The 20,712-nt window shown below is 64.8% G+C and overlaps 1 protein-coding gene across 1 annotated transcript in view; it reads right to left on the reverse strand.

Moving 5' to 3' along the window:
* Window positions 1-15,233, reverse strand: part of LOC135875122 (microtubule-actin cross-linking factor 1, isoforms 6/7-like) — a 78,558-nt gene extending 63,325 nt beyond the window's left edge. The window contains exons 1-8 of the mRNA XM_065400108.1: window positions 15,021-15,233; window positions 13,094-13,297; window positions 12,399-12,630; window positions 9,153-9,379; window positions 8,821-8,943; window positions 8,064-8,165; window positions 892-993; window positions 179-325 (exon numbers count right to left, since the gene is read on the reverse strand). Coding sequence (XP_065256180.1) covers window positions 179-325; window positions 892-993; window positions 8,064-8,165; window positions 8,821-8,943; window positions 9,153-9,379; window positions 12,399-12,630; window positions 13,094-13,297; window positions 15,021-15,233 — 1,350 coding nt within the window. The remainder of the gene's footprint in view (window positions 1-178; window positions 326-891; window positions 994-8,063; window positions 8,166-8,820; window positions 8,944-9,152; window positions 9,380-12,398; window positions 12,631-13,093; window positions 13,298-15,020) is intronic.
* Between the last annotated feature and the right edge of the window lie 5,479 nt (window positions 15,234-20,712).

The raw sequence follows: 20,712 nt of genomic DNA on the forward strand, positions 1-20,712 counted from the left end.
ACCTCGGCCCCACCTCCCTGGGCCTGGCAGCTGGGTCACCAGCACCCACGGACCCCGGTCCCACCTCCCTGGGCCTGGCAGCTGGGTGACCAGCACCCACGGTCCCCGGTCCCCCCATCACCGTGGGCCCAGCGGCTGGCGAGTGACGCTCGGGACTCGTGTAGCCTGAAAGTCCTACCTGGCGGCTGACAATCTCCTCCTCCAGGCAATCCCAGCGCTGCCGGAAGTCACTCAGCAAAGCTGGGGGGCCTCTGTCCTCAGCCCCTGCATGGTGCCGCAGGCTCTCCACATCCACCTTGCACTGGTACAGCTCCCTCTTGAACTCCTGGTGAGACGGGACCACGAGCAGCGGGCTTGAGGGCACCTCCAGGCACCTCCCAGTACCGCAGCCCCATGGCACCCTGGCTTGGCACCCACCCAGCACTCTATCGGGGATTCTGCTCTGTTCAGGCGTTCCCCCTCCCCATCTCCCCGGGGGTGCTTGGGCCTGGCCAGGCCCAGATGGCTGCCCCATCAGAGGGGCAGGGGTACCAGCCCTGCACCAACCTGGTACCAACCTCCCCAGATCTACATGGGACCCAGGGCCCACATTTCCATCTGTCCAGGGCACCAGGTTCAGCCTGGCCACTGGGCCCCTCCCCTGGGGAAAGCAATCTCACTGCACACCACACCCTGCCCCACCTGGCTGAGCCGCCACCCCCCACTGCCAGTCTCTAGGGTGCCGGGGAGGAGGAGGGCCTCGCAGGGCACAGGCTCCGCCCCGCCCAGGTGCACAGTGCTGGGTCCCCTGTGACAGGTGAGGGGCAGTGCAGATGGGCGCCAGCCATGCCAGCAGATCCAGCCCCACCCCAGCAGTGTCTGCGAAGGGCAAAGCCCCAGAACATTTCCCACCTTCAGCTCCACCAGCTGCTGCCTCACCAGCTCCAGGTCCCCCCCAACCAGGAACTCCTCCGCCATGCGCAGCTCCGCCGTGGCCAGCCAGTCACAGAGCCTCTGGGGAGGGAGGCAGGGAAAGGGGGTTAGGGAGGGGAAACAACCCCCCCCCCCCATGATGGGGGGGGGCACGGCCACGCACACACTCGCTGGTCCCTGGGCTGCCCGAGCACGAGAACAGTGCCAGCTGCAATTCCTCCAACAGGAACAGCAGCGCTGCACGCCCGGCTGGGGCGAGCCGGGTCAGAGCCGCTGCTCTGGCCTTGGCATGGGCACGGAGCAGGGACTGACAGCACCTGCATGGCCAACAGGGCAGCTCTGGAGACAGCAGGCTCTGCTCACTCCAGCAGCTCCAGGGAGGGGGAGCCTGTGGCTGTCCCGGTGGGGTGATAAGCAGGCCCCAGCCAGCCAGCTCTCCCTGGCTCTCCTGCGGGGCAGTGTGACGAAGTGGGACTGTACTTAATGTTTCCTCTGAATACTGTGTGGGTGCCTCAGTTTCCCCTATGCATTTCTTAAGTCTCCAGTGTGCATAAATGGCCGACACGCTGTATCCTGGCAACAAATGGCCGGGGCCCTGCCTCCCTGCAAGGGAATAGCTAAAGGTGAACAAAGAGATCAGGTGACCTCCTGGCTCGGGAAAGAGACAAAGGCCAGAAAGAAGGGGCTGGAGGGGTTTTCAGTTTGGAGCTGGCTGGGGACGGGAAGAGAGGGCAGACGGGGGTGTCTGGCTCGCTGGGCCCCAGAATGGACCCGGCTGAGGGAGCCTGTTCTCTGAACCTACAAACTCTGTTTTAGACCATGTTCCTGTCATCTAATAAACCTCTGTTTTACTGGCTGGCCAAGAGTCACGTCTGACTGCGAAGTGGGGGTGCAGGACCCTCTGGCTTCCCCAGGACCCCGCCTGGGCGGACTCGCTGTGGGAAGCGCACGGAGGGGCATATGCTAAATGCTTCAAGGTCAGACCCAGGAGGTGAAGCCGTGTCATTTAGGAATGACCGGAAAAAAGGTAAAGGTGGGGGTGTGGCATTGTATGTCAATAATGAGCTAAAATGTAAAGAAATAATAAGTGATGGAATGGATAAGACGGAGTCTGTCTGGGCAATAATTACACTGGGTAAAAGAACTACTAGAGCCTCCCCTGAGATACTGCTTGGGGTGTGCTATAGACCGCCGGGATCTAGCCTGGATGCGGACAGAGAACTATTTAATGTTTTTAAGGAAGTAAAAACTAATAAGAGCTGTGTGATCATGGGGGACTTTAACTTCCCAGACATAGATTGGGGAACAAATGCTAGTAACAATAATAGGGCTCAGATGTTCCTAGACGTGCTAGCAGATGAATTCCTTCATCAAGTAGTAGCTGAACCGACGAGGGGGGATGCCATTTTAGATTTGGTGCTGGTGAGTAGTGAGGACCTCGTTGAGGAAATGGTTGTAGGGGACAACCTTGGCTCGAGTGACCATGAGCTAATTCGGTTTAAACTAAATGGAAGGACTAACAGAAATAAAACTGTGACTAAGGTTTACGATTTCAAAAAGGCCAACTTTAATAAATTAAGGCGACTACTTAGGGAAGTGGATTGGGCTAGCATACTTAGAGAGCTAAAGGCAGATGAGGCCTGGGATTATTTCAAGCTGAAGTTGCACGAGCTGTCCGAGGCCTGTATCCCGAGAAAGGGGAAACGGTTAGTGGGCAGGAGAATTAGACCTAGCTGGATGAGCGGGCGTCTCAAAGTGGCGATTAAAAAAAAACAGAAAGCGTACAAAGAATGGAAGAGGGGAGAGATCGGCAAGGAAACCTACCTTATTGAGGTCAGAGCATGTAGGGATGCGGTGAGAAAGGCCAAAAGCCGTGTAGAGTTGGACCTCGCGAGGGGAATTAAATCCAATAGTAAGAGGTTTTATAGCCATATAAATAGGAAGAAAACAAAGAAAGAGGAAGTGGGGCCGCTGAAGCATGCAGATGGAGTGGAGATTAAGGATAATCTAGGCATGGCACAATATCTAAATGATTATTTTGCGTCGGTCTTTAATAAGGCTAATGAGGGGCTTAGGAATAGAGGGAGCGGGACAGAGGGGAATAAAGGAGGGGCGATTGACATTACAGTATCAGAGGTGGAAGCCAAACTTGACCAGCTACATGGGACTAAATCGGGCGGACCGGATGATCTTCATCCTAGAATATTGAAGGAGCTGGCGCGAGAAATTGCAAGCCCTTTGGCGATAATTTTTAATAAATCTGTAAACTCGGGGGTGGTACCAATGGACTGGAAAATAGCTAATGTGGTTCCTATTTTCAAGAAGGGGAAAAAAAGTGACCCGGGTAACTACAGGGGCCTGTTAGCTTAACTTCTGTAGTATGCAAGGTCTTGGAAAAAATTTTGAAGGAAAAAGTAGTTGAGGACCTTGAGGTGAATGGCAATTGGGACAAATTACAACATGGGTTTACGAAAGGAAGATCGTGCCAAACCAACTTGATCTCCTTCTTTGAGAAAGTAACAGACCTTCTAGATAAAGGAAATGCGGTGGATCTAATTTACCTAGATTTTAGTAAAGCGTTTGATACTGTGCCGCACGTGGAATTATTGGTTAAATTAGAAAAGATGGGGATCGATATGAAAATCCAGAGGTGGATAAAGAACTGGTTAAAGGGGAGACTGCAGCGGGTAGTACTGAAAGGTGAACTGTCGGGTTGGAGGGAGGTCACCAGTGGGGTTCCTCAAGGTTCGGTTTTGGGTCCGATTTTATTTAATCTATTCTTTACTGACCTCGGAACCGAATGTAGGAGTGGGCTGATAAAGTTTGCGGATGACACAAAGTTGGGAGGTATTGCCAATTCGGAGAAGGATCGGGATATTCTGCAGGGAGACTTGGATGACCTTGTAAATTGGAGTAACAATAATAGGATGAGATTTAATAGTGAGAAGTGTAAGGTGATGCATTTAGGGATGACTAATAAGAATTTTAGTTATAAGTTAGGGACGCATAGGTTGGAAGTGACGGAGGAGGAGAAGGACCTCGGAGTCCTGGTTGATCGCAGGATGACTATGAGTCGGCAATGTGACGTGGCTGTGAAAAAAGCTAATGCGATCTTGGGATGCGTTAGGCGAGGTATTTCTAGTAGGGACAGGGAGGTGCTGCTTCCATTATACAAGGCGCTGGTGAGACCACATTTGGAGTACTGTGTGCAGTTCTGGTCTCCTATGTTTAAAAAGGATGAACTCAAACTGGAACGGGTACAGAGAAGGGCCACTAGGATGATCCGAGGAATGGAAAACCTTTCCTATGAAAGGAGACTCGAGGAGCTCGGTTTGTTTAGCCTAACCAAAAGAAGGCTGAGGGGGGATATGATTGCTCTCTTTAAATATATCAAAGGGATTAATACCAAGGAGGGAGAGGAATTATTTCAGCTCAGTAGTAATGTGGACACGAGAACGAATGGATATAAACTGGCCGTGGGGAAGTTTAGGCTTGAGATTAGACGAAGGTTTCTAACCGTCAGAGGGGTGAAATTTTGGAACAGCCTTCCGAGGGAAACGGTGGGGGCGAAAGACCTCTCTGGCTTCAAGATTAGGCTTGATAAGTTTATGGAGGGAATGGTTTGATGGGATAACGTGATTTTAGTCAATTAGGCATTAACGTGCCATCGCGGGTAAAATGAGGGTCCGGCTGTAGAATCTTGCCTGTATGCTCGGGGTTCTGCTGATCGCCATATTTGGGGTCGGGAAGGAATTTTCCTCCAGGGTAGATTGGCAAAGGCCCTGGAGGTTTTTCGCCTTCCTCCGCAGCATAGGGCAGGGGTCGCAGGCTGGAAGATTCTGTTGTGGGTGGCTCAGCTTTTGTGGCCTGCATCATGCGGGAGGTCAGACTAGATGACCATATTGGTCCCTTCTGACCTTAAAGTCTATGAGTCTATGAGTCTATGAGTGTGAGCTTCTTGCCCTGAAGACAGTCTGCTCCGAGGGAGAGGAGGCTCCCCAAAGTCCTGACTGGCTTTGTGGGGAGCAGTTCCAGCGCATCGCCTGGGGACTCCGTGACAGGCAGTCCCCGGCCCAGCCAGACGGCTTCTGGCTCCCCAGTGAGCTAGGGTTGCCAACTTAAAACCGAACATCCCTGCTCCGCCCCTTCCCCGAGGCCCCACCCCTTCTCTGCGGCCCCACCCCTGCTTGCTCCAACCCCCCTCCCTTCGTTGCTCATTCTCCCCATCCTCACTCACTTTCACTGGGATGGAGCAGGGGGTTGAGGTCTGGGAAGGGGGTGAGGGCTCTGGCTGGGGGTGCAGGCTCTGGCGTGGGGCTGGAGATGAGGGGTTTGGGTGCGAGAGAGGGCTCTGGGCTGGGGCAGAGGTGCAGGGAGGGTATGGGCACTGCGCTGGGTTGTGGGCTCCAGCTGGGGCCAGAAATGAGGGGTTCAGGGTGCGGGAGAGGGCTCCGCACTGGGGCAGGGGGTTGGGGTGCAGGGGGTGAGGGCTCCGGCTGGGGGTGTAGGCTCTGGGTGTAGGAGGGGGCTCTGGGCTGGGGCAGGAGGCTGGGGTGTCTGTGGGGGGGTGAGGGCTCTGGTGTGGGGCCGGGGATGAGGGTTTTGGAGTGCAGGAGAGGGCTCAGGGCTGGGGCAGGGGGTTGGGGTGTTGGGGTGGGGGTGCAGGCTCTGGGAGGGAGTTTGGGTGGAGGAGGGGACTCCAGGCTGGGGCAGGGGGTTGGTGTGTTGGGGGGGGTGCAGGCTCTGGGAGGGAGTTTGGGTGCAGGAGGGGGCTCAGGGCTGGGGCAGGGGGTTGGGGTGTTGGGGGGGGTGCAGGCTCTGGGAGGGAGTTTGGGTGGAGGAGGGGACACCATCCTGGGGCAGGGGGTTGGGATGTGGAGGGGGTTCGGGGTACAGGGTCCTGGCAGTGCTTACCGCGGCTCCCGGGAAGCGGCCGCCAGGTCCCTGCAGCCCCTAGGCGCATGGTGTGACGAACTGGGACTGTTCTTAATGTGGTCTTTGAATGCTGAGTGGGGAGGTTGGCTGGGACGGTCTGCATTGGGGGATGGGAGACTGGCCTTGAGGGAGGAGACCTGAGCAGGTAACATGAGAACCCAGGAAGGGGGCTGGAGCCAGGTGACACCTCTGACCGGGAAACTGGACAAAGGCTGGGGGAGGAGCCGGGGAGAGGCTGAGGGAGACGCTGGAGGGAGTTTCGGTTTGGAGCTGGCTGGGAAAATTGAGGGGAGCCCAGACGGGGCTCTGACCCCCCAACGGGGCTGTGATGTCCCTGGGGCCCCAAGATGGACCTAACTGCGGGGGGTCCTGTTGTCTGTGCCTGCAAGACCTGTCTTGGACTGTGTTCCTGTCATCTAATAAACCTTCTGTGTTACTGGCTGGCTGAGAGTCATGGTGAATCGCAGGAAGTCGGGGTTGCAGGGCCTTGTCCTCCCCCACACTCCGTGACACATGGGCAGCCAGGGAGGCGCCGCCCCCGCAGCTCCCATTGGTCAGGGTTCCTGGCCAATGGGAACTGCGGAGCCGGCACTAGGGGCGGGGGCAGCGCGTGGAGCCTCCCTGGCCGCCCAGGTGCCTAGGGGCTGCAGGGCCTGGCGGCCGCTTCCCAAAAGCCATGTGGAGCCAGGACAGGCAGGGAGCCTCCCTTGGCCCGGGCCCCCACTGCGCCGCCGACCGACCTTTTAACGGCCCAGTCGGAGCCACCAGGGTCGTTCCGGTCGAAAACTGGACACCTGGCAACCCTACTAGTGGGGCAGCCCCGGGCCCAGCCACCCCCTCCCCCCGGCATAGCCAGCCAGGCTCCTGTCTCCCTGGGGGGCAGCCCCGGGCCCAGCCAGCCAGGCTCCTGTCTCGACAGTGGCGGGCACTGGCCGGTCAGAGGAAGGGCAAGGCCCAGCAGTAGAACTGGGGAGACTCGGCCTCGGGGTCGTGTGACGAAGTGGGGGGTTTTCTTGTTTTTCCTTGTTTTCGGTGGGGTTTCAATGGTTTGCATGCGAAGGGGGTGGGACTCAGTTTCCCTGGGTGTTACTGGTTTAACGAGGTGAGGGGAGAGGGAGTTTGTTGTTACAGAGGACCGGCGAGGGAACTTGGGACCCGAGTCAATGGCCTGGAGGATGGATACCCCAGCGACCGGTGACCTGAGACCCCGACCCGGAGACCCAGCTCAGGAGTCGCAGCCGGTTCTGGCCAGTGGGAGGACAATGGCCTGGAGAGTGAGGAGCCAGTGACCTGACCAGCCGGTTCCAGCCAGAGGACAGAAGCGAGGAGAGGAGGCCCCAGTTTACGGCCCTGTTTCCCTGGAGAGAAGACAATGGACAGAGGGGGCTTGGGGCCGGGGATCTCAGATGCCCAGCTGGGAGCAGGGGGGCTCTGGGCTGGAGACGGGGAGCAGGCAGAGCCCACCTGGATGCAGGGAGACTGGGATGTGCTGGGCTGAGGGAGGCCAGGTCTGAGGGTCAGAGAGTTTCCTGTGCTGTGTTCAACTCTCAACAAATCCTCCTGTTTTACGCTGGCTTAGAGTCACTCCGGTCTAGAGAACAGGGTTGCATCAACCCCTTCGGGGGGTGGAGGCCCTGGGGGTCCAGACCAAGGGGACTCCCTGAGGGGGCCCATGGCAGAGACAGACGTGCTAAGGCTCAGAGAGGTGCGGTTCCAGGAGGTGGAGGGGTCAACCCCGGGAGAGAGTGGACCCCCGAGAAGGGCTCTGACCCTGCAGGGGGTTCCCCCCATGGACCGCACGGGGCCAAGAGTGGGCACGACCTGTGAGTCCGTGACAGGTCGTCCCTCCCGAGGGGGGCTGGTGCCCGAGGGGTCTCTCCCGCATTCGCATTCGCATTCACAATTGCCATAGTCCTGCTACTGGCACCAGCCCACGAGCCCCCAGCTCCACAGGCCGGGACCCTGGTTGTAGCCCCTCTGGGCCGGAGGCTGGTGCCCGCAGCCAGGCAGAGGCCGGAGTGGGCTGGGGATTGTCCTGTGAGCAGGCAGAGGAGCGGGGCCTTTTCTGGCTGGGTCCCTGCAGACCCCGTAAGCTGCCCCTTCCCCTCCCTGCCACAGGCCCGACCTGCCCCCTGCCAGCACCCCGTGGGGCAGGGTGGGGCCGGAGCTGTGCGCGTCGGGGGGCAGGAGGCACACGTGGGGGTCTGTCCACGCACCTGCATGGCCTCCTGGTAGCGTAGCGAAGCCTGGAGCTGCTCCTGCAGGCGGCCCTGCCGCTCCGTCCACACCTTGCTCAGGCTGTGCCAGGACGAGTAGAGCTGCGCAGGAGGGAGGGGCACCGAGATCAGCCTGGCACTGCCCCATGGAGCCCCCCGACTGCCCCACGGGGCCCCCCCGACTGCCCTATGGGAACCTCAGCCCCAGGGACCTGCTGACTGCCCCACGGAGCCACCCAACTGCCCCACGGAGCTCCCACTGACTGCCCCATGGGAACCTCAGCCCCAGGGACCTGCTGACTGCCCCACGGAGCCACCCAACTGCCCCACGGAGCCCCCACTGACTGCCCCATGGAGCCCTCCAGACTGCCCCACGGGGACCCCCCGACTGCCCCACGGAGCCCCCACTGACTGCCCTACAGGGCCCCCCGACTGCCCCACGGGGCCCCCCCGACTGCCCCATGGGAACCTCAGCCCCAGGGACCTGCTGACTGCCCCACGGAGCCACCCAACTGCCCCACGGAGCCCCCACTGTCTGCCCCATGGAGCCCTCCAGACTGCCCCACGGGGACCCCCCCAACTGCCCCACGGAACCCCACCCACTCTGCCCACAGATCCCCATCCAGCCCCTGGGGAGCCCCGCCCATTTGACCCCACAACGGCCCCACACACATGCTCCAAGGGGCCCTCTTAGGGACAGGTGGTGCGCCCCACTTCCCACCCTTTGCAGGCCCGGGGCCCCGTCACACCCCCTCACATCGTCCAGGCTCTTGGTGACGTCCGGTTTGTCCGGGTCGCCGCAGGACGACATCAGCTCCACGCCCAGGATGCCCAGCGTGTCCAGGTCGTTCTGCAGCGCGTCGATCTCCTCTCGCAGCGCCTGCGGGGCAGGGACAGGGCTGGGTGCCCGGCCTCAGGCACATGGCCAGGGGCCCACAGCGGGGCCCTGCCCCAGGGACTGAGCCTGGTGCTCTCAGCTCCTGTCTGCTGCCCCCGGGTGCTGTGAGAGCTGCCAACCACGGGGGCCACGGCAGGCCGGGCACTGCGCCCCCCGGCCCCCTGCCCTCCTCCCCCATCGCTCGCTGGTACCTGCATGGTGTGGAGCCGCGCCCGGACGGCTTCGGGGTCGGAGCCGGCTTCCTCCAAGTCCAGCACCATCTGCTGGGTGTCTGTGAGGGTGACGGCCAGCTCAGCGAGCCCCTGCCAGAACCGCTCGGCCAGCGCCAGCAGCCCCCTGAGCCACCGCTCCCGCTCCTCGGCCTGCCCGCGAAGGCAGCGCCACTGGCTGCACAACTGCTCCGTGCGCTCCTGGATGACTGCGGGACAGGAGACGGGCGTGAGGGGCTGGAGAGAAGCACGGACCTCCCGTCCCCAGGGCCCCGCAGCACCGCCGCCCCCCAGTGCCAGCCCCCAGGCCCAGGGGCACGGACCTCCCGTCCCCAGGGTCCCGCAGCACCGCCGCCCCCCAGTGCCAGCCCCCAGCCCCAGGGGCACGGACCTCCCGTCCCCAGGGCCCCGCAGCACCACCACCCCCCAGTGCCAGCCCCAGCCCCAGGGGCACTGACCTCCCGTCCCCAGGGCCCCGCAGCACCACCTCCCCCAGTGCCAGGCCCCAGCCCCAGGGGCACGGACCTCCCGTCCCCAGGGCCCCGCAGCACCCCCCCCCAGTGCCAGCCCCCAGCCCCAGGGGCACGGACCTCCCGTCCCCAGGGTCCCGCAGCACCACCTCCCCCAGTGCCAGCCCCCAACCCCAGGGGCACGGACCTCCCGTCCCCAGGGTCCCGCAGCACCACCTCCCCCAGTGCCAGGCCCCAACCCCAGGGGCACGGACCTCCCTTCCCCAGGGCCCCGCAGCACCGCCTCCCCCAGTGCCAGGCCCCAGCCCCAGGGGCACGGACCTCCCGTCCCCAGGGTCCCGCAGCACCACCTCCCCCAGTGCCAGCCCCCAGCCCCAGGGGCACGGACCTCCCGTCCCCAGGGTCCCGCAGCACCACCGCCCCCCAGTGCCAGCCCCCAGCCCCAGGGGCACGGACCTCCCGTCCCCAGGGTCCCGCAGCACCACCGCCCCCCAGTGCCAGACCCCAGCCCCAGGGGCACGGACCTCCCGTCCCCAGGGTCCCGCAGCACCACCGCCCCCCAGTGCCAGCCCCCAGCCCCAGGGGCACGGACCTCCCGTCCCCAGGGCCCCGCAGCACCCCCCCCCAGTGCCAGCCCCCAGCCCCAGGGGCACGGACCTCCCGTCCCCTGGGTCCCGCAGCACCACCGCCCCCCAGTGCCAGGCCCCAGCCCCAGGGGCACTGACCTCCCGTCCCCAGTGTCCCGCAGCACCACCACCCCCAGTGCCAGCCCCCAGCCCCAGGGACACTGACCTCCCGTCCCCAGGGTCCCGCAGCACCCCCCCCCAGTGCCAGCCCCCAGCCCCAGGGGCACGGACCTCCCTTCCCCAGGGTCCCGCAGCACCACCGCCCCCCAGTGCCAGGCCCCAGCCTCCGGGGCACTAACCTCCCGTCCCCAGGGCCCCGCAGCACCACCTCCTCCAGTGCCAGGCCCCAGCCTCAGGGGCACTGACCTCCCGTCCCCAGGGCCCCACAGCACCGCCCCCCAGTGCCAGCCGCCAGCCCCAGGGGCACGGACCTCCCGTCCCCAGGGTCCCGCAGCACCACCTCCCCCAGTGCCAGCCCCCAGCCCCAGGGGCACGGACCTCCCGTCCCCAGGGCCCCGCAGCACCGCCACCCCCAGTGCCAGGCCCCAGCCCCAGGGGCACTGACCTCCCGTCCCCAGGGCCCCGCAGCACCACCGCCCCCAGTGCCAGGCCCCAGCCCCAGGGGCACGGACCTCCCGTCCCCAGGGTCCAGCAGCACCACCACCCCCAGTGCCAGGCCCCAGCCCCAGGGGCACGGACCTCCTGTCCCCAGGGTCCAGCAGCACCACCACCCCCAGTGCCAGCCCCCAGCCCCAGGGGCACGGACCTCCCGTCCCCAGGGTCCCGCAGCACCACCGCCCCCAGTGCCAGGCCCTAGCCCCAGGGGCACGGACCTCCCGTCCCCAGGGCCCCACAGCACCGCCACCCCCAGTGCCAGCCCCCAGCCCCAGGGGCACTGACCTCCCGTCCCCAGGGTCCCGCAGCACCGCCACCCCCAGTGCCAGCCCCCAGCCCCAGGGGCACTGACCTCCCGTCCCCAGGGTCCCGCAGCACCGCCGCCCCCCAGTGCCAGACCCCAGCCCCAGGGGCACGGACCTCCCGTCCCCAGGGCCCCGCAGCACCGCCTCCCCCAGTTCCAGCCCCCAGCCCCAGGGGCACTGACCTCCCTTCCCCAGGGTGCCGCAGCACCGCCGCCCCCCAGTGCCAGCCCCCAGCCCCAGGGGCACTGACCTCCCGTCCCCAGGGTGCCGCAGCACCGCCGCCCCCCAGTGCCAGACCCCAGCCCCAGGGGCACTGACCTCCCGTCCCCAGGGTCCCGCAGCACCACCTCCCCCAGTGCCAGACCCCAGCCCCAGGGGCACGGACCTCCCGTCCCCAGGGCCCCGCAGCACCGCCTCCCCCAGTGCCAGCCCCCAGCCCCAGGGGCACTGACCTCCCTTCCCCAGGGTGCCGCAGCACCGCCGCCCCCCAGTGCCAGCCCCCAGCCCCAGGGGCACTGACCTCCCGTCCCCAGGGTGCCGCAGCACCGCCGCCCCCCAGTGCCAGACCCCAGCCCCAGGGGCACTGACCTCCCGTCCCCAGGGCCCCACAGCACCACCACCCCCAGTGCCAGGCCCCAGCCCCAGGGGCACGGACCTCCCGTCCCCAGGGCCCCGCAGCACCCCCCCCAGTGCCAGCCCCCAGCCCCAGGGGCACGGACCTCCCGTCCCCAGGGGCCCGCAGCACCACCTCCCCCAGTGCCAGCCCCCAGCCCCAGGGGCACTGACCTCCCGTCCCCAGGGTCCCGCAGCACCACCTCCCCCAGTGCCAGACCCCAGCCCCAGGGGCACTGACCTCCCGTCCCCAGGGTCCCGCAGCACCACCGCCCCCCATCCCAGGGTGCCCCCCATTCATTCCTCCATCCCCAGGGCCCAGTAGTGTCACCTGTCCCCCCTCAAACCCCTCCCCCGTAATCTCTCCACCCCGAGGCCCTGCAGTGCCATGCTCTTTCCCCAGTTCCAGGCTCACGCAGCTTTCACTGTGCAAAGGGGCTGGTGTGTGGGGTGGGAGCAGCCTGGCCCCGGTCCGTCTCCCCCACACAGGCAGCAGACTCGGCCCCTGGGGGTCTCTTGGGATCTGGAGCTGCTGGCTCTGAGTGCCTGTGCCATGGGGCGACCCCGGGCAGAGCCTCGCGGGGTTGCAGACACCGGTACCTTTCGCCGCAGCGTTGGCGTGAGCCATCTGCATGCTGGCCAGCAGCTCGGCCCCCTGGCTGCGCACGGTCTCCAGTGCCACCCCCAGCTTCTCCAGCTCGCCCAGCGCCAGGCTGTTCTCGCAGATCTGCTCCCGGAGGTGGGCCGCGTCGCCCCGGACCGCGGGGGGGTTCTGCACCCGGCCCTGGAGCCGCTCCAGGCTCTCCAGCAGAAAGTCCATGCGCTCCGTGAGCTGTGGGAGACAACACGGGGCCGACCGGGGGTTTCTCGGCGGCCCAAGGGACGGGCCCCCAAAGCTCCAGCTGCCTGGTGGGGATGGGGATGGGGCAGGCTGAGAGCTGGGGTGTGGCTGGAGCACAGCCCAGACCAGCTCCCCCGAGCAGGGTCCCACCCAGCCTGGGCAGCACCCAGGGACCCATCGGTCCTTCAGGCACTCCTAGGGCCAGCTCCCCTTCCCCTGGCAGGCCAGGACCCCTCCCAGGCACCGAGCAACAGCTCCCGCCAGCCCATCGCTCGCCACCCAGAGTGTGTGGTGTGGGGACACCGGGCTGGCTGGGACACTGGGCGAGGTGCCCCCTGGCCAGCCCAGTGACATGGGGGCCACATGCTGGGCTCGACGGGCCCATGGGCCTGGTCCGGGGAGGGGAATCCGGGCCGTGCTGGGCCGGGGGCTGTCACGGAGCTGCTCTGTGTACCTGGCTGTAGCGCGGGATGGCATCTTCCAGCACCGTGGCTGCCTGGCGCACGTGCTCCCGGATGCTGTCGTACTGCTCCTCCGCCGCCTGGCACCGCTGCTGGAACGGGGCCCCCTGCTCCGGGCTCAGCTCTGCCAGCTGGGCGGAGACGCGCTGCAGCTTCCCCATCAGGGGCCGGTGCTCAGCCAGGGCCTCCCGGAGACCCTGCGGGGACGCGAGCGCGAGGCAGGGCGAGGGGTAAACACCCAGTGTGAGGGTGGCAGGGAAACCCACAGAGCACACGTGGGAGCGAGGGGAGCGCTACTCTCTCCAGCTGCCCCCCGTACCTCCCCGGACGTTATTAGTTTGGCCTCCCTCTGCCCACCCCACTCCCTCATGTCCCGGCAATGCTCCTGTCCATCAGTGCCCCCATCTCTGCCCATCGCCTCCCCTGGCCCCAGCCTGGCCTGAGCCCCGGTCACTGGCAGCCTAGAGAGCGGGGCCAGGCCCCACAGTGGATGGCACCACCTGGGCCCGCAGCGCAGGGCAGTGCGGCGTGGAGGGGGCCCGTGGGGAGAGGTGAACGCCGCTGCCCCTTAGTTCTCAGGTGACAGACCCTGCACGCTGCTGGAGCCACTGGGTGCTTGGCCCCTGGCAGGATCGGGGCCCTGCCCCTCATCCATATAGGGTTGCCAACTTTCTGATCGCACAAAACCAAACTCCCATTGCCCCGCCCCCTTCCCTGAGGTTCCGCCCCCTGCTCACTCCCTCTGTCGCTCACTCCCCCCCCCCCTACCCCCCCACTCACTTGCTCATTTTCACCAGGCTGGCTCAGGGGGCTGGGGTGCGGGACGGGGTGAGGGCTCCGGCTGGGGGTGCGTGCTCCGGGTGGGGCCGGAAATAAGGAGTTCAGGGTGCGAGAGGGGACTCTTGGCGGGGTAGGGGCGCAGGAGGGGGTGAGAGGTGCAGGCTCCGGGAGGGAGTTGGGTGCGGGAGGACTCTGGGCGGGGGCAGGGGGTTGGGGCGTAGGAGGGGGTGAGAGGTGCAGGCTCCGGGAGGGAGTTGGGTGCGGGAGGACTCTGGGCGGGGGCAGGGGGTTGGGGCGTGGGAGTGGGTGAGGGGTGCAGGCTCCGGGAGGGAGTTGGGTGCTGGAAAGGACTCTGGGCGGGGGCAGGGGGTTGGGGTGCGGGAGGGGGTGAGGGGTGCAGGCTCCGGGAGGGAGTTGGGTGTGGGAGGGGACTCTGGGCGGGGGCAGGGGGTTGGGGCGTGGGAGGGGGTGAGGGGTGCAGGCTCCGGGAGGGAGTTGGGTGCGGGAGAGGACTCTGGGCGGGGGCAGGGGGTTGGGGTGCGGGAGGGGGTGAGGGGTGTAGGCTCCGGGAGGGAGTTGGGTGCGGGAGGGGACTCTGGGCGGGGGCAGGGGGTTGGGGTGCGGGAGGGGGTGAGGGGTGCAGGCTCCGGGAGGGAGTTGGGTGCGGGAGGGGACTCTGGGCGGGGGCAGGGGGTTGGGGTGCGGGAGGGGGTGAGGGGTGTAGGCTCCGGGAGGGAGTTGGGTGCGGGAGGGGACTCTGGGCGGGGGCAGGGGGTTGGGGCGCGGGAGGGGGTGAGGGATGCAGGCTCAGGGAGGGAGTTGGGTGCAGGAGGGGACTCTGGGCGGGGGCAGGGGGTTGGGGTGTGGGAGGGGGTGAGGGGTGCAGGCTCTGGGAGGGAGTTGGGTGCGGGAGGGGACTCTGGGCGAGGGCAGGGGGTTGGGGTGCGGGAGGGGACTCTGGCCGGGGCAGGGGGTTGGGGTGCGGGAGGGGGTGAGGGGTGCAGGCTCTGGGAGGGAGTTGGGTGCGGGAGGGGACTCTGGGCGAGGGCAGGGGGTTGGGGTGCGGGAGGGGACTCTGGGCGGGGCAGGGGGTTGGGGTGCGGGAGGGGGTGAGGGGTGCAGGCTCTGGGCGGTGCTTACCTCGGCCAGCTCCCCAGAAGCGGCAACACGTCTGCTCCGAAGCGGAGGTGTGGCCAGAAAGCTCTGCGCGGTGTGGGCTGCCTCCGCCCACAGGCACCGCCCCTGCAGCTCCCATTGGCTGCGGTTGCCGGCCAATGGAAGCTGCAGAGCTGGTGCTCGGGGCGAGGGCAGTGCGCGGAGCCCCCCTGGCCTCGCCTCGGAGCTGAGGGACATGTCACCGCTTCTGGGGAGCTGCACGGAGCCGAGCAGGGAGCCTGCCTTAGCCCCGCTGTACCATCGACTGGACTGTTAACGGCCCGGTCAGCAGTGCTGACTGGAGCCACCAGGGCCCCTTTTCGCCCGGGTGTTCCGGCCAAACACCAGACACCTGGCCAAGGCCACCCTACTCCCATTCCATAGGGCCCCTCCCGGTTCTTGGGCTCCGTCCCCGCAGCCTCGCTCTCCCTCCAGCCCCGCTCACCTGCAGCAGGTCCTGCTGCTCCTTGAAGGCTTCCCAGCTGATGGCGTCCGGGGAGAGCCGCGCGGCCACCAGCTGCGTCTCCTCCAGCCAGGGTGTGAGCTCGTCATGGGCCTCAGCGAACTGGGCTAGCAGGGCCTGGGCCCGCTCCAGCTGCACCGCGCAGGCTGCGCTCTCCAGGAAGAGCCGCTCGGCTTGCTCCCGGAGGGACTGCGCTGACGGCTGGGGCAGAGAAACAGCTCACAGGGGCGCGCACGGTGCTGGGCAGAGCATGGGCCATGGGCCTTCTCCCCGAGCGCACTGGCTCTGCCCAGCCCAGCCCACGGGCTGTGGGGCTTTTCCCCATGGAGCAGCAGTGTCACCCGGTGGCTGGTTGGGGAACGCAGGGGGTCAGGTACCCGAGGGGACACCCCTTGCTGCCCATCACCCACAGGCCCCTGGACAGAGGCCGTGCCGGGTCTCACCTGCGGGTGCTGGTGTGAGGGCAGGGGCCAGGCGCGGAGCAGTGGGTCGGAAATCCCCAGCAGGCGCTCCACCAGGCCGCGGTGGTGCAGAACCTCGGCGGACAGGAGCTGAGAGGGAGAGAGGCGTTAGCACAAACCCGGCTGCTGCCCTCTCCCATGGGGAACACAGGCAGGCGAGGATCCAGCTGCCTCTGCCCCGCCGGCAGGAGCCCCAGCTATACACCTGCCAACTCACCCGCTAGGCCACGCTCACTTCCCCACCCCTCCAGGCCCCGGGGGGGTTCCCTTGGCAGACAGGCAGGCGAAACCCAGCTCTCTCTGGCCGCCACTCACTGCCCTGCGCTGGGCACGGTGCCTCTGCCGTGGACGGCCTTTGTCTCCATGCCCCCAGCAATCCCAGAGCCAGCGAAGCTGGGCCCGAGCCAGGGGCAGCGCTATGTATTTTGTGGCCCCAAGCACGTCAGTCAGGTGGCTTTCGGACGGCTGGTAACGCGGATTCGGCGGCGTGCCTGCGGGAGGTCCGCCGGTCCCGCGGCTTCGGCGTATCCGCCGCTGAATTGCCACCGAAGCCATGGGACCGGCAGACCTCCTGCAGGCACGCCGCCGAAGGCTCTCTGACTGCCGCCGTCACAATGACCGGCACAACGCCCCCTGCGGCTTGCCCCCCCAGGCATACGCTTGTTGCGCTGGTGCCTGGAGCCGCCCCGGCCCGAGTTCTAGGGAGCTCCGCACGAAGGGGATCCGAGCTCACACGCGGGGAAAGCAGGTCCTACCTCCTCCGACAGGGCACTGCGGGCTCGGCTCTGCCACGCTCTGGCAGCACCCACGGAGCTCGTCGGGCTGAGCGCCTCGCTGACCTGAACGTACTGAACTGCTCATGAGAGACGCCTGCCCTCAGTTGATGTGTCTGCATGTGTGCATTGGCTAGAGCGGCGCAGTCTGTGCGAATCGGTGGGTGCTGTGTGTGTCTCGGTCAGTGTTTCTGAGTGTGTGTGTGCACAGGCTACCGTGACTCAGTCCGCGCGAATCGGTGCGTGCTGCGTGTTGCAGTCAGCATGTGTATGACTCAGTCCGTGCAAATCGGTGTGTGCTGCGTATTACAGTCGGCATGTGTATGTGGCTCGGTCCGTGCAAATCAGTGCGTGCTGCGTGTCTCAGTCAGCGTGTGTATGTGGCTCGGTCCGTGGGAATCAGTGCATGCTGTGTGTCTCGGTCAGCGTGTGTATGCGACTCGGTCCGTGCGAATCGGTGCGTGCTGCGTGTCTCAGTCAGCGTGTGTATGTGGCTCAGGCTGTGCGAATCGGTGCGTGCTGCGTGCCTTGGTCAGCATGCGTATGTGACTCGGTCCGTGGGAATCAGTGCATGCTGTGTGTCTCGGTCGGCGTGTGTATGCGACTCGGTCCGTGTGAATCGGTGCGTGCTACGTGTTGCAGTCGGTATGTTTATGTGGCTCAGGCTGTGCGAATCGGTGCGTGCTGCGTGCCTTGGTCAGCATGCGTATGTGACTCGGTCCGTGGGAATCAGTGCATGCTGTGTGTCTCGGTCGGCGTGTGTATGCGACTCGGTCCGTGTGAATCGGTGCGTGCTGCGTGTTGCAGTCGGTATGTTTATGTGGCTCAGTCCGTGCGAATCGGTGCATGCTGCGTGTTGCAGTTGGCGTGTGTATGCGAATCGGTGCGTGCTGCGTGTTGCAGTCGGCGTGTGTATGTGGCTCGGTCCGTGCAAATTGGTGTGTGCTGCGTGTCTCGGTCAGCATGCGTATGTGACTCGGTCCGTGGGAATCAGTGCATGCTGTGTGTCTCGGTCGGCGTATGTATGCGACTCGGTCCGTGCAAATCGGTGCGTGCTGCGTGTTGCAGTCGGCATGTTTATGTGGCACAGTCCGTGCGAATCGGTGCATGCTGCGTGTTGCAGTCGGTGTGTGTACGTGGCTTGGTCCGTGCGAATCGGTGCGTGCTGCGTGTTGCAGTCAGCATGTGTATGACTCAGTCCGTGCAAATCGGTGTGTGCTGCGTATTACAGTCGGCATGTGTATGTGGCTCGGTCCGTGCAAATCAGTGCGTGCTGCGTGTCTCAGTCAGCGTGTGTATGTGGCTCAGGCTGTGCGAATCGGTGTGTGCTACGTATTACAGTCGGCATGTGTATGTGGCTCAGGCTGTGCGAATCGGTGCGTGCTGCGTGTCTCGGTCAGCATGCGTATGTGACTCGGTCCGTGGGAATCAGTGCATGCTGTGTGTCTCGGTCAGCGTGTGTATGCGACTCGGTCCGTGCGAATCGGTGCGTGCTGCGTGTCTCAGTCAGCGTGTGTATGTGGCTCAGGCTGTGCGAATCGGTACGTGCTGCGTGTCTCGGTCAGCATGCGTATGTGACTCGGTCCGTGGGAATCAGCGCATGCTGTGTGTCTCGGTCGGCGTGTGTATGCGACTCGGTCCGTGTGAATCGGTGCGTGCTGCGTGTTGCAGTTGGCGTGCGTAAGTGGCTTGGTCCGTGTGAATCGGTGCGTGCTGCATGTTGCAGTCGGCGTGTGTATGTGACTCAGTCCGTGCAAATCGGTGCATGTTGCGTGTTGCAGTCGGCATGTGTATGTGACTCAGTCCGTGCAAATCGGTGAATGCTGTGTGTTGCAGTCGGCGTGTGTACGTGGCTTGGTCCATGTGAATCGGTGCGTGCTGCGTGTTGCAGTCAGCGTGTGTATGTGACTCGGTCCGTGCAAATCGGTATGTGCTGCATGTTGCAGTCAGCGTGTATGTGACTAGGTCCGTGCGAATCGGTGCGTGCTGCGTGATGCAGTCGGCGTGTGTACGTGGCTCGGTCCATGCGAATCGGTGCGTGCTGCATGTTGCAGTCGGCGTGTGTATGTGACTCGGTCCGTGCAAATCGGTGCATGCTGCGTGTTGCAGTCGGCGTGTGTACGTGGCTCGGTCCATGTGAATCGGTGCGTGCTGCATGTTGCGGTCAGCGTGTGTATGTGACTAGGTCCGTGCAAATCGGTGCGTGCTGCGTGTTGCAGTCGGCGTGTGTACGTGGCTCGGTCCATGCGAATCGGTGCGTGCTGTGTGTTGCAGTCGGAGTGTGTATGTAACTCAGTCCGTGCGAATCGGTGCATGTTGCGTGTTGCAGTCGGCGTGTGTACGTGGCTCGGTCCATGCGAATCGGTGCGTGCTGCGTGTTGCAGTCGGCGTGTGTATGTGACTCGGTCCTTGCGACTCGGTGCGTGCTGCGTGTTGCAGTCGGCGTGTGTATGTGGCTCGGTCCGTGCAAATTGGTGCGTGCTGCGTGTTGCAGTCAGCGTGTGTACGTGGCTCGGTCCGTGCGAATCGGTGCATGCTGCGTGTTGCAGTCGGCGTGTGTATGTGACTCAGTCCGTGCGAATCGGTGCGTGCTGTGTGTTGCAGTCGGCGTGTGTACGTGGCTCGGTCCATGTGAATCGGTGCGTGCTGTGTGTTGCAGTCGGCGTGTGTATGTGACTCAGTCCGTGCGAATCGGTGCGTGCTGCGTGATGCAGTCGGCGTGTGTACGTGACTCGGTCCATGGGAATCGATGCGTGCTGCGTGTTGCAGTCGGCGTGTGTACGTGACTCGGTCCATGGGAATCGGTGCGTGCTGTGTGTTGCAGTCGGCGTGTGTACGTGACTCGGTCCATGGGAATCGGTGCGTGCTGCGTGTTGCAGTCAGCGTGTGTACGTGGCTCGGTCCGTGCGAATCGGTGCATGCTGCGTGTTGCAGTCGGCGTGTGTATGTGACTCAGTCCGTGCGAATCGGTGCGTGCTGCGTGTTGCAGTCAGCGTGTGTACGTGACTCGGTCCATGGGAATCGATGCGTGCTGCGTGTTGCAGTCGGCGTGTGTACGTGACTCGGTCCATGGGAATCGGTGCGTGCTGTGTGTTGCAGTCGGCGTGTGTACGTGGCTCGGTCTGTGCGTGTACATGTGGCCATGTGCCTGGCTCCGTGCGTGTGTCCAGGGGAATCCAGCGGGGACAGGAAACGCAGCCTGAATTCCCGGCGCTGGCTGGGGCAGAGGGAACGCCGGGTGCCTTTGGCTGCTGCCCTGGGCGCGTGCTGCCTCCCTCTGAGTGATTGGCGTCCGTGTAGACAGGAGCACGGGGCTGGGCGCGGGGCCGGCGTCCCTACCTGCTGAGCGGAGAGCTGCGAGCAGATGGCCTGGGCGTCCAGCTGGACCTGCCTCAGCTTCTCCAGGTGCTGGCCGAGCCTGGCCAGGTGGGCGTGTTCGGCCCCCAGGACCTGCTCAAACTGAGACAGAGACGCCCCTCGGGTCAGACGCCAGGTGTGTTTGTGGGGGGGGGGGAATTGAGCATGCACGAGGTGCTACGGGGGGGAGTGGAGTGTGCACGAGGGACTGCGGGGGGGGAATGGGACGTTCACAAGGTGCTGGGGGGGGAGTGGAGCGTGCACGAGGTGGTGTGGGGGGGGAGTGGAGCGTGCACGAGGGGCTGTGGGGGAGGTGTGGAGCGTGCACGAGGGGCTGTGGGGGAGTGGAGCGTGCACGAGGGGCTGTGGGTAGGGAGTGGAGCGTGCTTGAGGGGCTGTGTGGGAGGAGTGGAGCGTGCACGAGGGGTTGTGGGGGGAGTGGAGCATGCACGGGAGGCTGCGGGGGGGGGAGTGGAGCATGCACGAGGGGCTGCAGGGGGGGGAGTGGAACCTGCACGAGGGGCTATGGGGGAGGAGTGGAACCTGCAGGAGGTGCTGCAGGGGGAGTGGAACCATTGGGTAGCTCAGCTGGTGAACCCCTGCCTAGCAGGGCCCGGAGCATT

This window comes from Emys orbicularis, chromosome 2 (assembly GCF_028017835.1).
Source record: "Emys orbicularis isolate rEmyOrb1 chromosome 2, rEmyOrb1.hap1, whole genome shotgun sequence".
Lineage (NCBI taxonomy): Eukaryota > Metazoa > Chordata > Testudines > Emydidae > Emys > Emys orbicularis.